This window comes from Oncorhynchus mykiss, chromosome 27, assembly GCF_013265735.2.
Source record: "Oncorhynchus mykiss isolate Arlee chromosome 27, USDA_OmykA_1.1, whole genome shotgun sequence".
Taxonomy (NCBI): domain Eukaryota; kingdom Metazoa; phylum Chordata; class Actinopteri; order Salmoniformes; family Salmonidae; genus Oncorhynchus; species Oncorhynchus mykiss.
Window position 1 is genome coordinate 24,262,655 of NC_048591.1, and position 20,148 is coordinate 24,282,802.

Consider the following 20,148-nt stretch of genomic DNA (forward strand, 5'->3'; position numbering starts at 1 on the left):
TGTAAAAGTTGTTCCCCACCCCCTATTTCCTCTGCTGTGGCGGAAGTAACTAGTATTGCTGAGGCCTCATCCTTCCAATGGCGACTGAAAACAGGCTGATTAGAAAGCGGGAGCAACCGTGGAGGGGGTCAGAGCAGTGTAACCGAAATTAAATAAATATATCATACTCTCACTAGTCATAAAGTTAGTTTACAATTGTACACCAACCAAATCACGGCTGATTCAATGGCCAAAAGTCGGAATATTTCGCTCCTTGAATCGGGTAAGGCGCATATAGTTGCCTAATTCATTGCTTAAATTATAGATAAAGCTTGATTTAATTGATATCCAATTGTGGTACTATTTTCTGCTATTCACTTACAGAGCTATATTACCTAATTTCACGTTTTCTGACAACGGGTCCATGTCGGAGAGCGGCTGAGGTAAATTGGCGTGCCTTATTGACAATTTCTTACTATTCAACATTTTTGGCGAATAGTAAATTAAAGCAGCACATTCGAAACACCTATTTGTTTTAATCAATTGCAGGTTCTAGCGAGCGAACTAGAAGAATATCAGGTGTGTATTCCGGCAGCAGCGGCGTTCTGCAGTCGATGTATGTAGCTAGCGATCCCGATTGGACTGGAACGTAGAACTTGTCTCACTCACGACTTTTAATGCTTCTCTGACCGCCTCACTCGTTTGACATCACACGTTTTTACTAACTTAATTTCTGGCAGTGTTTCTAGCATCTTCAGTGTTGTGATTTACACTAATGCGCACCATTTTGGATAGCTTTTACCCTGCAGATTAGACTGGCAAGGACATGAACATCCAAGATCTTACGAAGATTTGGTAAGTCTATAATCAATAGATGTAAACTCATTGTCGAATATCTGTTATTGTTGAATGACAACCACGTTGTGTGTCCGTGATTGGGCCATTTACTCTTTGTTCAATCAGATTTAATCGTTGTTACATTGTTGTTGCATAATAAACAGATTTAACTTTTACCGGTATGTAGGATTACGTATTTTCGTATGTGTCGAAAGCTTGACACTGTAGTATAGAAACAAAATTGATATAGCATTTATAAATATATCTGTTGTACTGCAGATTGGGTGGGGACTCTTGTGGTTCTGGCTACGTCAGGACACCACTGTTGACCAATCCACGCCCTAGAAAGGCTGTCGTTGTGCTATTTTTCTTGTGACCTGTGTTGTGATTCGTCCGTTGATGAATGTGTTTTACATAAAACGTTCTGCCCACAAGGAATGTAGCACACTGGTGGAACGAGATCAGGTGTACATGAAGAACCCTAGTTATGTCAGTTATGTTTTTTTGCCCCTAGAAAAATTAAGAAATGTATATTTTCTTACAATGCCACAGGCTGACAGTGTACTGAAATATTAGACAAAGACTTTCATCTAAATAATAAATAGACAATGTGGTTGCAGTACTGTGATTCCTGGTGTCACCATTGTTTACATTTTTAGAATGTTAGTCATTTATCAGATGCGCCAGAGCGATTTACAAGAGCAATTAGGGTTAAGTGCCTTGCTCAAGAGCACAACAACAGATTTGTCACCTAGTCTGCTCTGGGATTCGAACCAGCGACCTTTCGGTTACTGGCCCAAAGCTCTTGACTGCTACCCAACCTACAAATGTTGTGATGGCTTGAGGAACAAAGCATAGATAGTGGTTTAACTTGTAACAATGAAAGCTGGATGAGTCATTCTGCTCATCAACACTATGTTTGATCCCATAGGTTGCATCCAACAGACACATTGCACCTGACCATTTGCTGCAGATCTGTAAGCAGATTGGGCCGATTCTGGACAAAGAGGTGCCATCATGTGTTCCAGGCGTACATTCCCTACTGGGAACCGGGAGGCAGTCCTTACTCAGAACATCAAAAGGTGTTCAACTTTACATGTCTTGTTTGAGCGTGAATTCTAAATGTATACATCAGCAACTATTCTTTCTGGAATCGAATTGTAAAATTAAATTATTAAATTGCCTTTTTATTTCCACCTCTTCCAGATTACGGCAATGTTTGGAGGAAAGGCTCATCATTTGCTACCCTGCACAGAGGGAGACCACCAGAGATGCATTTGACCTGCAGGGATCCTCCAAATCTAGGTTGGTATTCTCTGACACAGGATTGACATGTTCACACGATTATTTTCTATTTTCACCGGTACTGTAAATGCAATGTGTGCTTAACTCAACACATGTGTTGTTGTTTTCTGTTAACATGATTCTGTTACTATCATGTTTGGACTCTAAATCATAGTGTTTTGTCCATCACAGTGGAGGTGTACAGAGGAAGGGAGCTAACCGGTACTCAACGGTTCAGCGCTGTGAACCCTGTGAGCAACTATCAGCACATGCGGATGCACAGGAGGATTCTGGGTCATCTGTCTGCAGTCTACTGCATCGCTTTTGATCGAACCGGTCTCAGGATTTTCACTGTGAGTCATCATAAAGATCAAGTTCTTGGGGGAAATCATTTTAGGCTCATCACTTTATCTAGCTTATCAAATCTACTTTCAAGGGCTCGGATGACTGCTTGGTGAAAATATGGTCTTCGTTTGACGGGAGACTGCACTCCACCCTGAGAGGACATTCTGCTGAGATCTCAGACCTGGCTGTCAGCTTTGAGAATACCTTGATGGCAGCTGGCAGCTGTGACAAAACCATCCGAGTGTGGTGCCTTCGTACCTGTGCCCCTATGGCTGTCCTACAGGGGCACAGTGGGTCCATTACCTCCCTACAGGTAGGAGCTTCTATCTTCCTCCCTTATTATGTTTTTATCTGACTAATGTTAGCCGGGCAAAGAGTATGTAAGCTAATGCTGTCCACAGTTTTGCAAATGTAGAAAACCATGCAACAGTATAATGTGGTAACTGCACACATCTCCTTTTATCCCATTTTGTACATAATGTTGTGAAATCTGTTGTGAATGTAACATTTAAAACTGCCTTAATTTTGCTGGACCCCAGGAAGTGTAGCTGAATGGGGATCAATAAATACAAATACTAAACCTGGTTTGCTTCAGAAGCTCACATTGGACCACTAGTGTGTTGCTCTCAGTATAGATGTGGGTGCATAAGTCTGTATATCTGGAACATCATTTAACTGGGTGAATTACATCTGTCCTCAGTTCTCACCATTTGCCAAGGGCTCAAAGAGATACCTGGTGTCCACTGGAACTGATGCAACAATCTGCTTTTGGCAGTGGGATGTCAATAACATCAATTTCAGGTGAGTTTCAATTGCTGGTAATTTGATCAAGATAATAATTGCATCCTGAAAATTACATCATAAGTCTGAAACATTTACACTCTGTTTGCAAAGTGATCGCCCGCAGAAGTTTACAGAGCGACCCAGGCCGGGGGTTCAGATGGTGTGCTCATCATTCAGTCCAGGTAATAATGTCAAGATAGCAGTTGTGTAAAAGAATGCTTTGGATCTTTAAATACATTCCTACAAATTGATCGTATTACACTCACCATAGCTGATACAATTTTCAACCGATGTATTGAGCCAGCTTTTTACCTCACCAACTGTTACAAGTATAAGCTACTCTAACATGGGTATAGAGAGACTGAACCAAATTGGGATACATTTATAGTCATTTTTGTGTTTTATAAAACATTTTAGGTGGCATGTTCTTAGCGACGGGAAGTACTGATGATGTCATCAGAATATATTACCTGGGAGTTGGGAACCCTGAAAAAATATCAGAGCTTCATGAACACACGGTAAGATCCCTTGAAGATAAACCATCAAATAGCAGCAAAAAGCTGAACACAAGAAAATAATGAGTTCCTAAAAAAATAATTAAATCCATTCAAGCTTTAATTTACAATAAATACAAAAAACGTTGATGTAATATTCTAATCATTGTTGTCAATATATGTTCTCATTTTTAGGACAAGGTCGACAGCATCCAATTTTGCCACTCAGGAGAAAGGTATGATCAATGTGATTAGTTGAAGCACTCACCTTAGCCCAACAGTTTTTTACTTTATAACATAAGGAATCATGAGGATTGTCTAGAGCAGTGGTTCCCAACCTTTTTCGCTCACTGTGTCACTGAGTTTTGCTCTGCCTGGAGTACCCCTGAAGTACCCCCTCATTTGCATTTTACCAGTAAGCCTATGGTCTCATGAGACTTATAAAGTACCTCTTGTGCATAAGCCAAGTACCCCCAGGGACCCTTGTACCACTGGTCTAGAGTTCATTGTCTTGGTTTGCCTCGTCTCGTAGGTTTGTGAGTGGCAGTCGAGATGGCACAGCACGCATCTGGAGGCTGACTCAGCGTCAGCAGTGGAGGAGCCTTCTTCTCAATATGAACGCCACTCTACCAGGGTAAGGAATGAACAGCTTGACGGCACCATTACATACACCTACACATGCTTGTATTTATGTTTTCCTCCTTTCATATCGACTTTCTCCTCAGCTCGGAACACACAACCAATGAGGAAAGCTTTTTCAAGCCCAAGGTCACCATGGTAGCGTGGGATCGCCATGACAACTCAGTAATCACAGCCGTCAACAACCATATCCTAAAAGTGTGGAACTCCTACACGGGCCAGCTGCTACATATCCTTAAAGTAGGAGCAACCACATTCTCTTACATTCCATTTTCGTGAACATTCTGTTTCACAAAGATAACTGAGGACATTTTGTATCTGTAACCACTAGTAGTGTAGATTGCCATCCTTCAACTGCAGTGCATTCGGGAAAGTCTTCAGGCCCCTTCACTTTTTCCACATTTTGTTACGTTACGGTCTTACTGTAAAATGTATTAAGTCGTCTTTTTTCCCTCAATCTACACACAATGCCCCATAATGACAAGGCAAAAACAGGTTTTTAGAATTTTCTTTGCAACTTTATTAAAAACAGATACCTTATGTACATAAGTATTCAGACCCTTTGCTATGAGACTTGAAATTGAGCTCAGGTACATCCTGTTTTCATTGATCATCCGTGAGATGTTTTGGAAAACTTGATTGGAGAACACCTGTGGTAAATTCAATTGATTGGACATTATTTGGAAAGGCTCACACCTGTCTATATAAGGTCCCACATTTGACAGTGCATGTCAGAGCAAAAACCAAGCCATGTGTTCGAAGGAATTGTCCGTAGAGCTCCGAGACAATATTGTGTCGAGGCACAGATCTGGGGAAGGGTACCAAAACATTTCTGCAGCATTGAAGGTCCCCAAGAACACAGTGGCCTCCATCATTCTTAAATGGAAGAAGTTCGGAACCACCAAGACTCTTCCTAGAGCTGGCCGCTCAGCCAAACTGAGCAATCGGGTGAGAAGGGCCTTGGTCAGGGAGGTGACCAAGAACCCAATGGTCACTTTGACAGAGCTAAAGAGTTCCTCTGTGGAGATGGACATTCCAGAAGGACAACAATCTCTGTAGTACTCCACCAATAAGGCCAGACGGAAGCCACTCCTCAGTAAAAGTCACATGACAGCCCGCTTGGAGTTTGCCAGAACATGATTCTCTCGTCTGCGGCAGGGACTGGGAGACTAGTCGGGATCGAGGGAAATATGAACGGAGCAAAGCACAGAGAGATTCTTGATGAAAACCCACTCAGGACCTCAGACTGGGGCTAGGTTTCACCTTCCAACAGGACAATGTCCCTAAGCACACAGCCAAGACGATGCAGGAATGGCTTCGGAACAAGTCTTTGAATGTCCTTGACTGGCCCGGACTTGAACCCGATCGAACATCTCTGGAGAGACCTGAAAATAGCTGTGCAGCGACGCTCCCCATCCAACCTGATAGCGCTTGAGAGGATCTGCAGAGAAAAGTGGGAGAAACTTCCCAAATACAGGTGTGCCAAGCTTGTAGTGCGCTCAACAAGTGCTGAGTAAAGGGTCTGAATACTTATGTAAATGTGATATTTCAGTTTATTTTGAATACATTTGCAGATATTTCTAAAAACCTGTTTTAGCTTTGTCATTATGGGGTATTGTGTGTAGATTGATGGGGGGGGGGGGGGGGGGGGGGGGAATTATTCAACCTATTTTAGAATAAGGCTGCATGTAACAAAATGTGGAAAAAGTGAAGAGGTCTGAATACTTCCGAATGCACTGTATTTGTATATGAAGAATAGTTGAAGTATAGTCCTAGATTCCTTGGTCAAGAGGACATTATAGTTCTACAGTTTTTTCCCCTTGTCACTGTAAGCATGCTTTTCAGGAACAGTTACTCAAATATTTTTGGTCAGTGACTTGGTAAAATAGCTAAATACCATCAGACAGTGAGTTGACCTGACAGCTGTGTGATGCTCTGTACAGGGCCATGAGGCTGAGGTGTTTGTCCTGGAGCCTCACCCCTCAGATCCCAGGATCATGCTGTCTGCTGGCCACGACGGAAACGTCTTCATCTGGGACATCGTCCGGGGCACAAAGACACAGCACTACTTCAACATGGTGAGGAGGAGCCATGCACCACAGAAGACTTAACAGTAACATCCATTCTCTCCAACTATGACTAACTCCATCTTGGTTGCTCTGTCTGCCCTACAGATTGAGGGCCAGGGTCATGGTGCTGTTTTTGACTGCAAGTTCACTCCCGATGGCCAGCGCTTTGCCTGCACAGACTCCCACGGACATCTGGTCATATTCGGCTTTGGGAGCTCCAAGCCATATGAGAAGGTAAGGATGCAGCTCCTACTACATCTATGTATAAGAAAGAGTCTTCTATTCAATGGTTGGAGATTGACTGCCTGTCTGTCTTTGTCCAGCTTCCAGATCAGGTGTTTTTCCACACCGACTATCGGCCACTGATCCGTGACGCCAACGGCTTTGTGTTGGACGAGCAGACCCAGCAGGCACCCCACCTCATGCCCCCTCCCTTCTTGGTGGATGTGGATGGGAACCCCCACCCACCCAGATACCAGCGGCTGGTCCCCGGGAGGGAGAACATTGCAGACGAACACCTGGTGCCTCAGCTGGGATATGTCGCCACAAGTATGTTAACTACCTCATTACTTGACTATCTCAGTCTTCCTGCTTTGACCATATCTTTGAGTTAATTTCACTATGTCAAATTAACTGTGTCCGTGTTGTCCAACTCAGGTGATGGCGAGGTGATGGAGCAGGTCATCAGTCAGCTGACCACGGACCACGAGGAGGCCACGGCCAGACGCAGCGTTCTGGACGACGCCATCAGGCAGCTGCAGGAGCAGCAGGACAGGCAGAGCAGACCAGGGACACAGGCCCCAGCAGAGGCCCCTGCATTCCCAGCCCCCAGCACCCCACGTAGAGGTACCAAGATAATGTTCCTAGCTCTCTTTTCCTTTCCATAAACTACCATTGCTCTCGGGCATGCTCAAATACTTCACATTCCTACATGTTGATGATTAAGGACTCCATTGGAAATGGAAAATACCCCCTCATCCCTTATGGTTAAATTAATGATTGGGTCCTAGACAAGCAGTCATGTTGTCTTCCCTCCTCTCTGTACCCAGCATCAGTGAATGAGCGAGGTGCAGCTGAGGTGCAGTCGTCCCCTAACGTGGGTCTGCGGCGCAGTGGGCAGGTGGAAGGGGTGAGACAGATGCACCAGAATGCCCCTCGCAGCCAGATGGCCACGGAGCGGGACCTGCAGGCCTGGAGACGCAGAGTGGTGGTACCCGAGCTCTCATCCAGCGGGTACAGGTGAGACAGACATCCCTCTATTCCTCAAACAACGGGGGGAGATCATCTGTATAGTTTGTTATAAGACAAAAGGATGTCATTTATAAACAAGTCTACTCCTAAATGGTTAATCTCTAGAACATTATTCCTGACATGCAAGTTGAAATTAAATGTGTAAATGATCTTGTAGTTGCCAGGATGACTTCCGAATTACAAAAGGAGAGGAGGAGATTGCCATATACAATGCAAAGAAACGCCGTGTGACATACGGCAGTTGTAGAGTAAGTAGACATATTTATTCATTTAAAAATCATGACTGACCACAGGGATTTTAAAATGATACTGATGTCATACCTGCATTTCTGCTTTGCTTCTGCCTCAGGATGATTCTGAAGATGAGGTGCCTTGCATCAAACGAGCACAGTCCCGCAAAAAGCAAAAAGTCTTCCAGCAGACCAGAGATGGGATTGTGGAAGAATTCATTGAGTTCTCCTGTGAGGAGGGAGAGGAGACTGCAACATCTGAGGTATAATCTACAAACCTGTGTGATAAGAAATAGGCTTTTGACATGTCCATTAAAGAATAACAAGCTATTTGGAATATTGGTGAAAGAGGTCAATCTTGCAATCTCCTTCCCCACCTCTAGGACCATGAGATGGACAACAGTGAACTGGATTCATCCAATGAGGAAGAGGAATGGAAAAGTGACAGTTCAAGGTACAGATAAGCTATTTGCTTCTCTTGATTCCTTGCAAAGGGGTACATGGCGTATGTCATATTGTCGTTTCGCTTGGCTTAATGTGAACATAACTTATGTTGCCCATGACAGCCACTCGTCCAGTGAGTACTCTGACTGGACAGCTGACGCTGGGATTAACCTGCAGCCCTCCACTCCCGTGACATCACGGAAACGAGTTCGGCGCCAGCTTAGCAGCTCGGAGGAAGATAACGAGGAGGAAGAGGAGAAGCAGCAAAGTGACGAGGAAGAACGACCTCCTCAGACTAGCAAGCAGAAATCCAAGAAGCCCAAAAGCAAGATGCCCAAGGTTAGCCACTGTACTAACCTGCATATTTTGTTTGTCAATGCTTGTATCCTGCTCTCGTATGACAAAAAGTAGTTTCACTTCCCTATTGAATATTAAATCAATCTTATGTAATTGTATATGTGTATCACAGTGGCCTAAAGCCAGGCCGTCGATGAACAGAGAAGTGTCCAACGAGTTCAGACCCTCAACGTGGATCACTGATGTCGTTCCCAGGAAGTCTCCCTTTGTTCCCCAGATGGGTGATGAGGTACGTGACTGTCTGGACCATATGGCTTCCCTACTGTTGTTGTGTGCATCTTTGGGGTTGAAATCAGGAGGCTGGTGGGAGGAGCTATAGGTATTGATTAAATGGAACGGTATCAAACATATGGAAACCAATTTTGACCCCGTTCCATTAATTCCATTCCAGCTGTTTCAAAGAGCATGTCCTCCTATAGCTCCCCCCATCAGCCCCCTCTGGTCTAATTAATGTTACCCTCCTATCTCCCTCAGGTAATCTATTTCCGCCAGGGTCACGAGGCGTATGTGGAGGCAGTGAACAGGAACAACCTGTACCCCATTAACATGGAGAAACAGCCCTGGAGGAAGATGGAGCTGAGGGTAAGAACATCAAATCCACTCTGCTCCAAACTAGGAAACAGATAAATCTGTCTTCTGCTGATGCAGTAGAAAATGGGTTAGTGTGTTGAGAGGGCCAGTGTCTGAAAGGACATTGTTGAAGAGTAACTTGAAATTCTCCTTCTCTCTACAGGACCAAGAGTTTGTTAAAATAACTGGGATCAAGTATGAAGTATGCCCTCCGACACTGTGCCGCCTGAAACTGACGCTCATTGACCATGGCACGGGCAAAATCACAGACAAATCATTTTATGTCAAGTAAATGATGCAACCACTTCAAAGTGTCTAACATTGAAGATACAGTGGGAGAACAAATATTTGATACACTGACACCATTTTGCAGGTTTTCCTACTTACAAAGCATGTAGAGGTCTGTCATTTTTATCATAGGTACACTTCAACTGTGAGAGACGGAATCTAAAACAAAAATCCAGAAAATCACATTGTATGATTTTTAAGGAATTCATTTGCATTTTATTGCATGACATAAGTATTTGATCACCTACCAACCAATAAGAATTCCGGCTCTCACAGACCTGTTAGTTTTTCTTTATGAAGTCCTCCTGTTCTCCACTCATTAACTGCACCTGTATTAACTGCACCTGTTTGAACTCGTTACCTGTATAAAAGACACCTGTCCACACACTCAATCAAACAGACTCCAACCTCTCCACAATGGCCAAGACCAGAGAGCTGTGTAAGGACATCAGGGATAAAATTGTAGACCTACACAAGGCTGGGATGGGCTACAGGACAATAGGCAAGCAGCTTGGTGAGAAGGCAACAACTGCAATTTATTAGAAAATGGAAGAAGTTCAAGATGACGGTCAATCACCCTCGATCTGTGGCTCCATGCAAGATCTCACCTCGTGGGGCATCAATGATCATGAGGAAGGTGAGGGATCAGCCCAGAACTACACGACAGGACCTGGTCAATGACCTGAAGAGAGCTGGGACCACAGTCTCAAAGAAACCCATTAGTAACACACCACGCCGTCATGGATTAAAATCCTGCAGTGCACGCAAGGTCCCCCTGCTCAAGCCAGCGCATGTCCAGGCCCGTCTGAAGTTTGCCAATGACCATCTGGATGACCCAGAAGAGGAATGGGAGAAGGTCATGTGGTCTGATGAGACAAAAATAGAGCTTTTTGGTCTAAACGCCACTCGCCATGTTTGGAGGAAGAAGGATGAGTACAACCCCCAAGAACACCATCCCAACCGTGAAGCATGGAGGTGGAAACATCATTCTTTGGGGATGTTTTTCTGCAAACGGGACAGGACGACTGCACCGTATTGAGGGGAGGATGGATGGGGCCATGTATCGCGAGATCTTGGCCAACAACCTCCTTCCCTCAGAGCATTGAAGATGGGTCGTGGCTGGGTCTTCCAGTATGACAACAACCCGAAACACACAGCCAGGACAACTAAGGAGTGGCTCCATAAGAAGCATCTCAAGATCCTGGAGTGGCCTAGCCAGTCTCCAGACCTGAACCCAATAGAAAATCTTTGGAGGGAGCTGAAAGTCCGTATTGCCCAGCGACAGCCCCGAAACCTGAAGGATCTGGAGAAGGTCTGTATGGAGGAGTGGGCCAAAATCCCTGCTGTAGTGTGTGCAAACCTGGTCAAGAACTACAGGAAACGTATGATCTCTGTAATTGCAAACACAGGTTTCTGTACCAAATATTAAGTTCTGCTTTTCTGATGTATCAAATACTTATGTCATGCAATAAAATGCTAATTAATTACTTAAAAATCATACAATGTGATTTTCTGAATTTTTGTTTTAGATTCCGTATCTCACAGTTTAAGTGTACCTATGATAAAAAATTACAGACCTCTACATGCTTTGTAAGTCGGAACCTGCAAATTCGGCAGTGTTTATCAAATACTTGTTCTTCCCGCTGTACATGTACGTTTTTACAGACATTACCAGAGACATTTGGTGACTTTGGACTTCTGTACGCCTCCCCTCAGGTACCATGACATGCCGGATGTGATTGACTTCCTCGTGCTTCGGCAGAGTTATGATGAAGCACGCAGTAGAGTCTGGCAGCCAAGTAAGTTAACAACTCAAGGTAGAGTAATGCGTGAGATGAATGGGTCAACATTTCTAAGCAATATTTTCTGCATTTCCCCCATCTAAAATGGTATTATTCCTCACTGCAGATGACAGATTCCGGTCTGTAATAGATGATGCCTGGTGGTTTGGGATCATTGTTTGTCAGGAGCCATACCAGCTTGAATATCCAGACAGTCATTTCCAGTGCTTCAAAGTCAGGTGAGAATGTATGATTGGGTCTGCGTTGTTGGAAACCAGTCAAAATGGTCTCGCAACGGTTGATGCCTTCTGCGGTGGATTGCATGCTTCTAACCTGCTTGGTTTTGCTTTGTTGCCAGATGGGACAATGGCGAAATGGAGAAGCTAAGTCCTTGGGATGTGGAAGCTATTCCAGAGGATGGTAATTTAACAGACTCTGTTGTTGGAAATGTTTCATTCTAGGCCAGAGGTACTGTATGGTAACATGTATGGTGTGTGTCTGTGCTCTTCAGCCCAGCAACCTGAGTGTGTAGGTGGAGGGGTTCCAGTGACAGCAGAGGAGATGAGAGAGGTCATGTATAAACCCCAGACAGGAGAGTGGGGTGAGAGGAGTAGAGACAACGAGTGTGAACGCATCATAGCAGGCATTGAGCAACTCATCACCGTTGGTAAGAACGCTCACCTCACCACTGCATTTTGGTACTATTTCATCCTCAGCAGACCTCGGATTGTATAACATTCCTAGATGGGCTAGTGAGGTTTTAAATTTCAAATTCACAGTACTTCTGATTTTGTTATTTTTTATTTACAGATATTGTAGCCCCATTTTCTGGCCCGGTGGACATAGTTCAGTACCCAACCTACTGCACGGTGATAGCCTTCCCTACAGACCTGAGCACCATCAGACTGAGACTTATAAATCGGTTCTACAGGCGACTGTCCTCTTTAGTTTGGGATGCCAGATACATTGTGCACAACGCCCGGACTTTCAATGAGCCAAGGAGCAAGATAGCCCATTCAGCAAAACTTATCACAGATGTCCTGCTAAAATTTATCAAGTGAGTTGTCCGGGTGTTATTGAGCTTTAACTTGTACAGATAAATGTATCTGTATTTAACAACTTCTGTTGCTTTTTTATTTCCTCAGTCGACCTAGCTGTACAGATATTATGGAGATCTACAGTGCTATTGAAGATATGGACTATACGGATGACGAGGTAAATCAGCGTTGATCATCAAATCATTCACAACTTGCTGTGTAACTTTTGGGTTGAACTGATATTGATTTGAATGTCCATTCCCAGGACCTGGAAGAGGCACCAGGCCCCTCTTCTGGACACAGACTGCGCCAGGTAAGTAATGAATGATGATGTAAAAAACAGAACATCTTTGTCTTAAAATCAGCAATAAACATTTAGGGAAGTGGCTAGGATGTTGTCTTATCTTATGTATGAGTCTCCCTTCACCCCAGCGCTCTGTGGAGACTGTACCTGACCAGGACTCCTGGAAGGGGCAGTGCAAGCGCCTGATGAACTATGTCTTTGAGTGTGAGGACTCCGAGCCCTTCAGAAAGCCTGTGGATCCTGCCTCTTACCCAGTAAGAGAACACAGAGTTCTACTGTAATAATGACTCTGGCTTTGACATAACTGTTGATCTAATGTGGCTCATGTCTGTTTGCAGGACTACCTTAGCATAATTGACACTCCCATGGACTTTGGGACTGTGAAGGGGACCCTTGAGGAGGACCGCTATGAAAACCCCATGGAGCTCTGCAAAGACATACGTCTGATATTTGCCAACGCTAAAGCCTTCACGCCAAACAAACGCTCAAAGGTATTTCCGCTCTTGCATTTCCAAACCATACAAGCGATTCCAGTGTAAGAAATTCAGCACTCTTCTATTGAGTTGATCTTCATTTGACATTGGTCAGGCTCTGGATTGTCATCAATCTAGGTACTAGGACCTGATGCCAAGTTGCTGTGCTCTACAGATTTGTATCTCCTCTGTCCCCAGATCTACAGTATGACTTTGCGGCTCTCTGCATTCTTCGAAGAGCGAATCAGAACAATCATATCGCAATACAAAACTGCCGTCAAGAGCAGCGAGAAGCTCCGCCGCAGCCAAAGGTTCCGGAAGAAGCTTCAGCACCACGAGTCTAATGTACCCAGCACTAACACCACAAGGTAGGCCTCACTTCTACTGCCCACAGACCTCATTGGGCTTAAGGAAATGTACTTATGTGGTCCACAGGACCTACAGCACTACTAATGATATTGTTCTTTCCCTTCAGCCAAAAGAGGGCTGCTCTAAAAACTCAGGAAAAAGTGGAAGTGGCGTCAACGACTAAATCTACCTCAGCCAAAGTGTCTGCTACCGAGAGAACCAGGAGAAGGAACCAAAGCAGTGACAGCTCAGGCCACAGCTCTTCTGAAGCCTCCTCAGGGTCAGACTCTGAGATTGAGAGCGAGTTATCTATGAGTGACTCTGAAGAGGAGAAACGCCCGGGGTCCTCACGGCACCATCACAGCAGAGAGACCAGGGGAACCAGAAGAGTCACCAGGAACAAAGGGGCAAAGAAGAAAAAAAGTTAGGATTTCACATAAATCTGGTAGAAGGCAGTTTGCAAGACATCCCTTAGTCTCTGTCCCTCTAATAAAATCCCTGTTTTTGACATTTTATTTCAGTTGCCGAGAGCGAGGAAGAGTCCTCCAATGAGGGGGAGGAGAGTGAGGACGGTGGGAAGTTGTCAAACTCTTTGTCTCGTCAATTCCCAATTAGGACCAGCAGCAGGAGCATCAGGCTGACCAGGAACAATGCTGTTGCCCATAGGAAAAGCACCAAACAGCCAGGTAACCACCATAGAGCAGGGAAAAGGAGAGGTAACTAGAGCAGGGAGTGGTCAGGCAAATGCCCTTACAGATGAAGAAAAATGCACAGACAACTGTCCTTATGGTTAAAGGTCTGAACTGCCTATGGGAGCAGATCTTTTTTTAGGTATTATATGATTATTAGCCATTTAAAATGTTGTTGCTGCTCTGTGTGTGTCCAGAGAGGGGTGCCCAGATGAATGGTCACAGCAGAAAATCTGGGCGAGAGAGACGGCTAAGCAGCGAATTTGAGAGATCACCATCCCAGGGTACAGACACTTACAGGGAGGAGGATGAGGAGGAGAATCTGGGCCGCAGGACAATGAAAAGGAAGACTGCCAGAGCGGCCGTCAACAAGATGAAGCTTCTGGAAGCCTCTGAGGAAAACTATGGTTCAGCCTCTGAGGAAGAGGATAAACAAAGGAGGAAAAGTAGCCGCCATGCGACCCGAGTCAGCAAACGCACTACCGTGATCCAGAGCAGCTCTGAATCTGAGGAGCAGTCATCAGCACAGAGTGAGCACACAGTCAGCTTAGACTGGTTTGGATCAACTTTTATTGTTCATGGATCTACTGTACCAGAGCCACAAAAGGGTGCGTTCATTGAAAAAACATTTAACACTGTTGGGTAACACACTTTCTTTCCCCTAGGTTCTAAAAAAGACAAGGATTCATTGGGTGATTGGGAGAACAATGAGGACAGTATTGAGAGTGAAGCTTCATCCTCTCGTTGTCATCAGAATGGAGAGAGTAAGAACTCCAGCAGCCGCAGAACGACCAGACAAGCTGCAGAGACGGGTGGTAGGGGTAAGAGCTACAGGCATACTGTAGATGCTTTCAGTCATGGCTACTTTCTCTGCCTTATCTCCAAGTTCAGTCATTTGTTGCTGTAGTGTTAATGTTTGTATTTATCTCTATTTCAGATGATTTGTCTCATGTAAATGGGCACAGCACAAAACATGTCAGTACTTCTGAGGAGGAGAGCTCTGATGGTGAAGAAGAGGAAGAAGCTGTTGAGTCTCAGAAGTCCTCCAGAAGCTTGACAACCGCTGCAGTGAGTAAAATTAAAACTTGCATTACCAGCTATATGGCGGAAGAGAAGTCTGGCTCCAGAAAGAGACAGCACAAACCTCTGGCAAGCTCTGACGAGGAATACCGAGAACACTATACTCAAAAGCACCCTCACCAAAATGGGAGGAAGGTGGAGAAAGAAAATGCTGAAGGCTCTGAGAAAAATAGTAAATTGCATTCAAAAAGCCAAGAACAAACATCTGCCTCAACCCACAAACAGGATGTCCCCGAATCAGAGGAACTCAGTGACACTCCAAAGAGATCAAGCTCTCACAAAAAAAGATTGAGGTCTGAAGAGGAGGAGGAGGAAGAAGACGGCAACCACTCAGATAATGAATCTAAGGGAGAATCCAATAAACGTCAGTTGCGAAACAACAACAAACCCAAAAGACCGAGTCACAATGACTCTGTTTCAGAGAGCGAGGAGGAAGTTGTACCCAACAGGAGAGCAAGGAGAAAACAACTGCGTGCTTCCTCAGAGGAAGAATCTGATGGGAAGGAGAAGCATAGCTCTAGCAGGCGGCCTTGCCTTCGAGCCCAACCAAAAAATAAATACATCAATGAAGACTCTGAGGAGGACTTGAATTCAGAGATGCAAGTCAGTTGTAAGAATGGGAATAGCAATGCTGTTTCAGATAAAGGACATCAACGCAACCGAAAAGCTTCCCCAGCTACTACAAAACAGTCTTCTTCCAAGAGAAAATGCATTTACACCTCAGACTCCTCAGACAACCCTTATGAAAAGAAACGGTGCATGCCCATGGCTAAGAGCTACTGCGAAGATGAGGGCGAGAGGGAAACAAAAAGCTCCAACTACAAGTATCCCAAGAAGGAATCTGGATCCAAGTCTGAACCTGAGGACTGTAGTAGTCAGGAAGACACCTCTTCCCACCAAGGGTCAGAGGAGGAGGTGGTTGAGTGTCCAAGGGGGAAGAGACGTTTGGAGCAACACAAAGGCAAGCGAAAGGAACGCTGCAGCAGCAGTGCCCACAGTTCTGCCTCTGAAAGCGAGGAGGACGAAGAGTCTTCTGCCAGCTCAGGGACCCAGAGCAGTCCAAAGAGAAAAAAACACAACAGGAGGTCAAGGGTCAGCGACAAGGGTGCCGCCCGACAACACCGGAGGGACCCCTCTGAGGCAGACAGTGACCAGTCGTATGCAGAATTCCAGAGAGGAGAGTGTGGAACGCGTATCAAGACCCGAAACCGTGGCAAACGAACGGTGACATATCACGACAGCGAATGAAGGCTTAGCTAGAGAGACTAACTGGAGACCTTGAAGACACTTGATCGCCACATTAAAGGTAGTAGCACTGGAGCTTTTTCAAGAGGAAATGCTGTGAATCTGTTTCATTCAGGGATATTTATATTTTCTATGAAAAAAGAGTAGTTTTATAAAATATAGCGCAAACCACCTCCCATTCTGCTTTTGTGATTTGGCCAGCTAAATAACTGTTCGGGGGAGCATTGTCAGCTTGGGTGCTATCTTAATATACCTCTGTTTAATCAAGCATATTTTGCTGGCTTGCACTAAGAAACACACTGTAAAGAGATATTTCATACACTAGTTTCACATTAGGAACTCAGGGGTCAACTAAGTTTACTGTAGTCTCAGCCATTCAGTCTTGGGAGCTAGAGTAGGTAGGGACAATAAACATTTCCAGGATGGTGGTTTCAGTCCAAGCACACTTACTGAGACAACTAATCCACTTCACCCTCCTTTGACTTCAAGACCTTTGTAAATCCACATGAATGATCCTTTACTGTATTGTGAGGTGACTTGTTTATGAGCCAAAATGTACAAATTTGAATTCCTAGTCTGTCCCCCCCCCCTTTGTTTTCATTTGTTTTCATTTTTTTTGGGGGGGGGGGGGGGGGAGGAGATGTGTGGCGTGAATTCTAGTCATGGAATGAGGTGTAAATATACGGGATTGACAATGGCATCTTTTGAAAGGTTTATGAGGATCACTCTGTAGGAAACGATTGCTTGTTTTAGTTTGAGCATTCATTTCATTGTTATGTCATTACAATGCATTGTCTTGCCACATGTCACAAATTGGTACCCTTTTGCCAAGTACAGGAAACCAAAAAGTACTTATTGCAAAATACTGTGATTTCTCATATTGGGAAGACATTCTAGTGTTATGTACTCTCAGTATTACATTTATTTTCGGAGAGAACTTAACTGCATTTAACTTTTTGCCAGTCACAATTTAGTTATTATGTGTTGCGGCGGTCTTGAACTGTAATTGCATTGACATGTTTGCTAAATATTTTTCATACACTTTGATACAAACAGATTTCATAGAAAAATGTTACTGGTACCCGTATGGTTGTGGAGTACAAGAGGGCTGTTTTTTTCTTTTTTTTTTATTCTCGGTAATAAAGACAAATTCAAAGCTCACTTTGTATGTGTTGTCAATGCATTCTTAACCATTCCTTAAACTAAACATAACTTCAAAGATTTTGCTGAGTTACAGTTCATATAAGAGGATCAGTCAAATGAAATAAATTCCATTAGGCCCTAATCTATAGATTTCACATGGCTGGGCAGTGGTGCAGCCGTGGGTGGCCCACCCACTGGGGAGCCAGGCCCAGCCAGTCGGAATGAGTTTTTCTCCAAAAAAAGGGCTTTATTACAGATAGTGAGTACAGATAGTAAGCTTTTTGTGCGTATGGAACATTGCTGGGATCTTTTATTTCAGCTCATGACACATGGGACTAACACTTTACATTTAATACATCCCACTAATGCTGTGTGGATCAATTCTTTTGCCACCGTGTGGATTGTATTTGAAGCAGTAGTTCAAAAACTAAGTGACAGCACCAATATATAATGCTGCGTTGATGTGCTAGTCGGAACTAGGAAACCCGGAAATGTTCAACTTTCTAACTGGTTGTAGTTATACATGTGCTGCGTTCAATGAATCAGTAAGTAAGACATTTCTGCATTTCCTAGTTCCAACTAGCATTTGAACGCAGCATAAATTATTGGACATCACTGGGGCTCATGCCACGTTTTTATTATCTCGGAAATGTCGACTTGCTAATCTAGGCGGCAGTGTCGGATCCCGAGTTACCCATTTGGGATGTATCAGGGTGTTTTCACACTTGGACCCTTTCAGACAATTTTTGTGAACTCCGTACGGTTCACTTATTTTTTTGTGTGCAGTGTGAATAGTCCATAGGAACTCAGACCCCTCAAAAGCCCCTGAAGCGAACCAAACTGAGACCATCTCGAGAGGTGGTCTGAGTTCTGTTCCCTTTTTTGGGGGACAATGTGAACACAAGGCTCCCCAGGTTCGCTTGTCATTATTCCTGCACCACAAACTATCAAATCAAATTTTATTAGTCACATGCGCAGAAATACAACAGGTGTAGTAGACCTTAAGGTAAAATGGTTACTTATGAGCCCCTAACCAACAATTCAGTTTCAAAAGAATAAGATAAAAGTAACAAGTAATTAATGAGCACCAGTGAAATAACAATAGCAAGACTATATACAGGGGGGGTACTGATACAGAGCCACTGCGGGGACACCGGTTAGTTGAGGTAATATGTACATGTAGGTAGAGTTAAGGTGACTATGCATAAATGACAACAGAGAGTAGCAGTGGTGTAAAGAGAGAGGGGGGCAATGCAAATAGTCTGGGTAGCCATTTGATTAGATGTTCAGGAGTCTTATGGCTTGGGGGTAGAAGTTATTTAGAAGTCTCTTGGACCTAAACTTGGTGCTCCGGTACCACTTGCAGAGCGGTAGCAAAGAGAACAGTCTATGACTAGGGAGGCTGGAGTGACAATTTTTAAGGCCTTCCTCTGACACCGCCTGGTATAGAGGTCCTGGATGGCAGAAAGCTTGGCCCCAGTGATGTGCTGGGCCGTTCGCACTACCCTCTGTAGTGCCTTGCGGTTGGAGGCGGAGCAGTTGCCATACCAGGCAGTGATGCTTTCGATGGTGCTGTAGAACCTTTTGAGGATCTGAGGACCCATGCCAAATCTTTTCGGTCTCCTGAGGGGGAATAGGTTGTGTTGTGCCCTCTTCACAACTGTCTTGGTGTGCTTGGATCATGTTAGTTTGTTGGTGATGTGGACACCAAGGTACTCGAAGCTCTCAACCTTCTCCACTGCAGCCCCGTCGATGAGAATGGGGATGTGCTCTGTGCTCTTTTTCCTGTAGTCCACAATCATCTCCTTTGTCTTGATCGCATTGAGGGAGAGGTTGTTGTCCTGGCACCACACGGCCAGGTCTCCGACCTCCCTATAGGCTCTCTCGTAGTTGTCGGTGATCACTAGACTACTGCAACACCATTTCCCCTACTATAAACCCTCTCACATTGGTGCCACAAAAGAGAGAAGTTGATGATGTGCAGGTTGGCAGAAAAAAATGGGTGCTGTTTTTGGACAGGCCTATTGATTAGTCATTGTCAAGGATGCACAGAAATTCTTAAACATGAGTTTTTAGTTGAGTATTTGTTTACAATATGTGATCTTTAGGCTAAGAAAGCTGCATAAACCTTTTATTCGATTGTAGGGTTTGAATAGTGTGAGAAGACACCAACATATTTGGTGAGAATCACAACAGAGTACAAATCAATTATAATTCTTAACGAGGCAGTAGCCTACATGGGGTGTACAATTTTCAATTACAGCATGATTCTTTTTTACCCCCTTTTTCAATCTTGTCTCATCACTTCAACTCCCTAACGGGCTCGGGAGGCGAAGGCTGAGTCATGCGTCCCCCGAAACATGACCCGCCAAACCGCGCTTCTTAACACCCGCTGGTTTAACCCCGAAGCCAGCCGCACCAATGTGTCGGAGGAAACACTGTTTAACTGACAACCGAGATTAGACTGCAGGTGCCCGG

The 20,148-nt window shown here is 44.5% G+C and overlaps 1 protein-coding gene across 1 annotated transcript; it reads left to right on the forward strand.

Annotated features, from left to right (window-relative positions):
* Nucleotides 1-29: 29 nt before the first annotated feature.
* LOC110507831 (bromodomain and WD repeat-containing protein 3) lies at nucleotides 30-17,688 on the forward strand. Its single transcript, XM_021588127.2, has 41 exons — nucleotides 30-262; nucleotides 364-422; nucleotides 529-558; nucleotides 775-834; nucleotides 1,748-1,898; nucleotides 2,023-2,121; nucleotides 2,293-2,453; nucleotides 2,537-2,758; nucleotides 3,146-3,246; nucleotides 3,340-3,410; nucleotides 3,646-3,746; nucleotides 3,918-3,958; nucleotides 4,255-4,356; nucleotides 4,448-4,601; nucleotides 6,305-6,439; nucleotides 6,536-6,664; nucleotides 6,754-6,979; nucleotides 7,088-7,276; nucleotides 7,480-7,669; nucleotides 7,839-7,929; nucleotides 8,031-8,174; nucleotides 8,295-8,365; nucleotides 8,478-8,694; nucleotides 8,825-8,941; nucleotides 9,187-9,294; nucleotides 9,446-9,570; nucleotides 11,287-11,369; nucleotides 11,479-11,590; nucleotides 11,710-11,771; nucleotides 11,863-12,018; nucleotides 12,162-12,408; nucleotides 12,497-12,566; nucleotides 12,654-12,701; nucleotides 12,821-12,946; nucleotides 13,031-13,183; nucleotides 13,364-13,533; nucleotides 13,641-13,936; nucleotides 14,035-14,199; nucleotides 14,400-14,732; nucleotides 14,868-15,023; nucleotides 15,140-17,688. Exons 1-41 carry the CDS (start codon nucleotides 226-228, stop codon nucleotides 16,528-16,530), a joined length of 6,699 nt encoding a protein of 2,232 aa, XP_021443802.2. The 5' UTR covers nucleotides 30-225; the 3' UTR covers nucleotides 16,531-17,688.
* The last annotated feature ends 2,460 nt before the right edge of the window (nucleotides 17,689-20,148 follow it).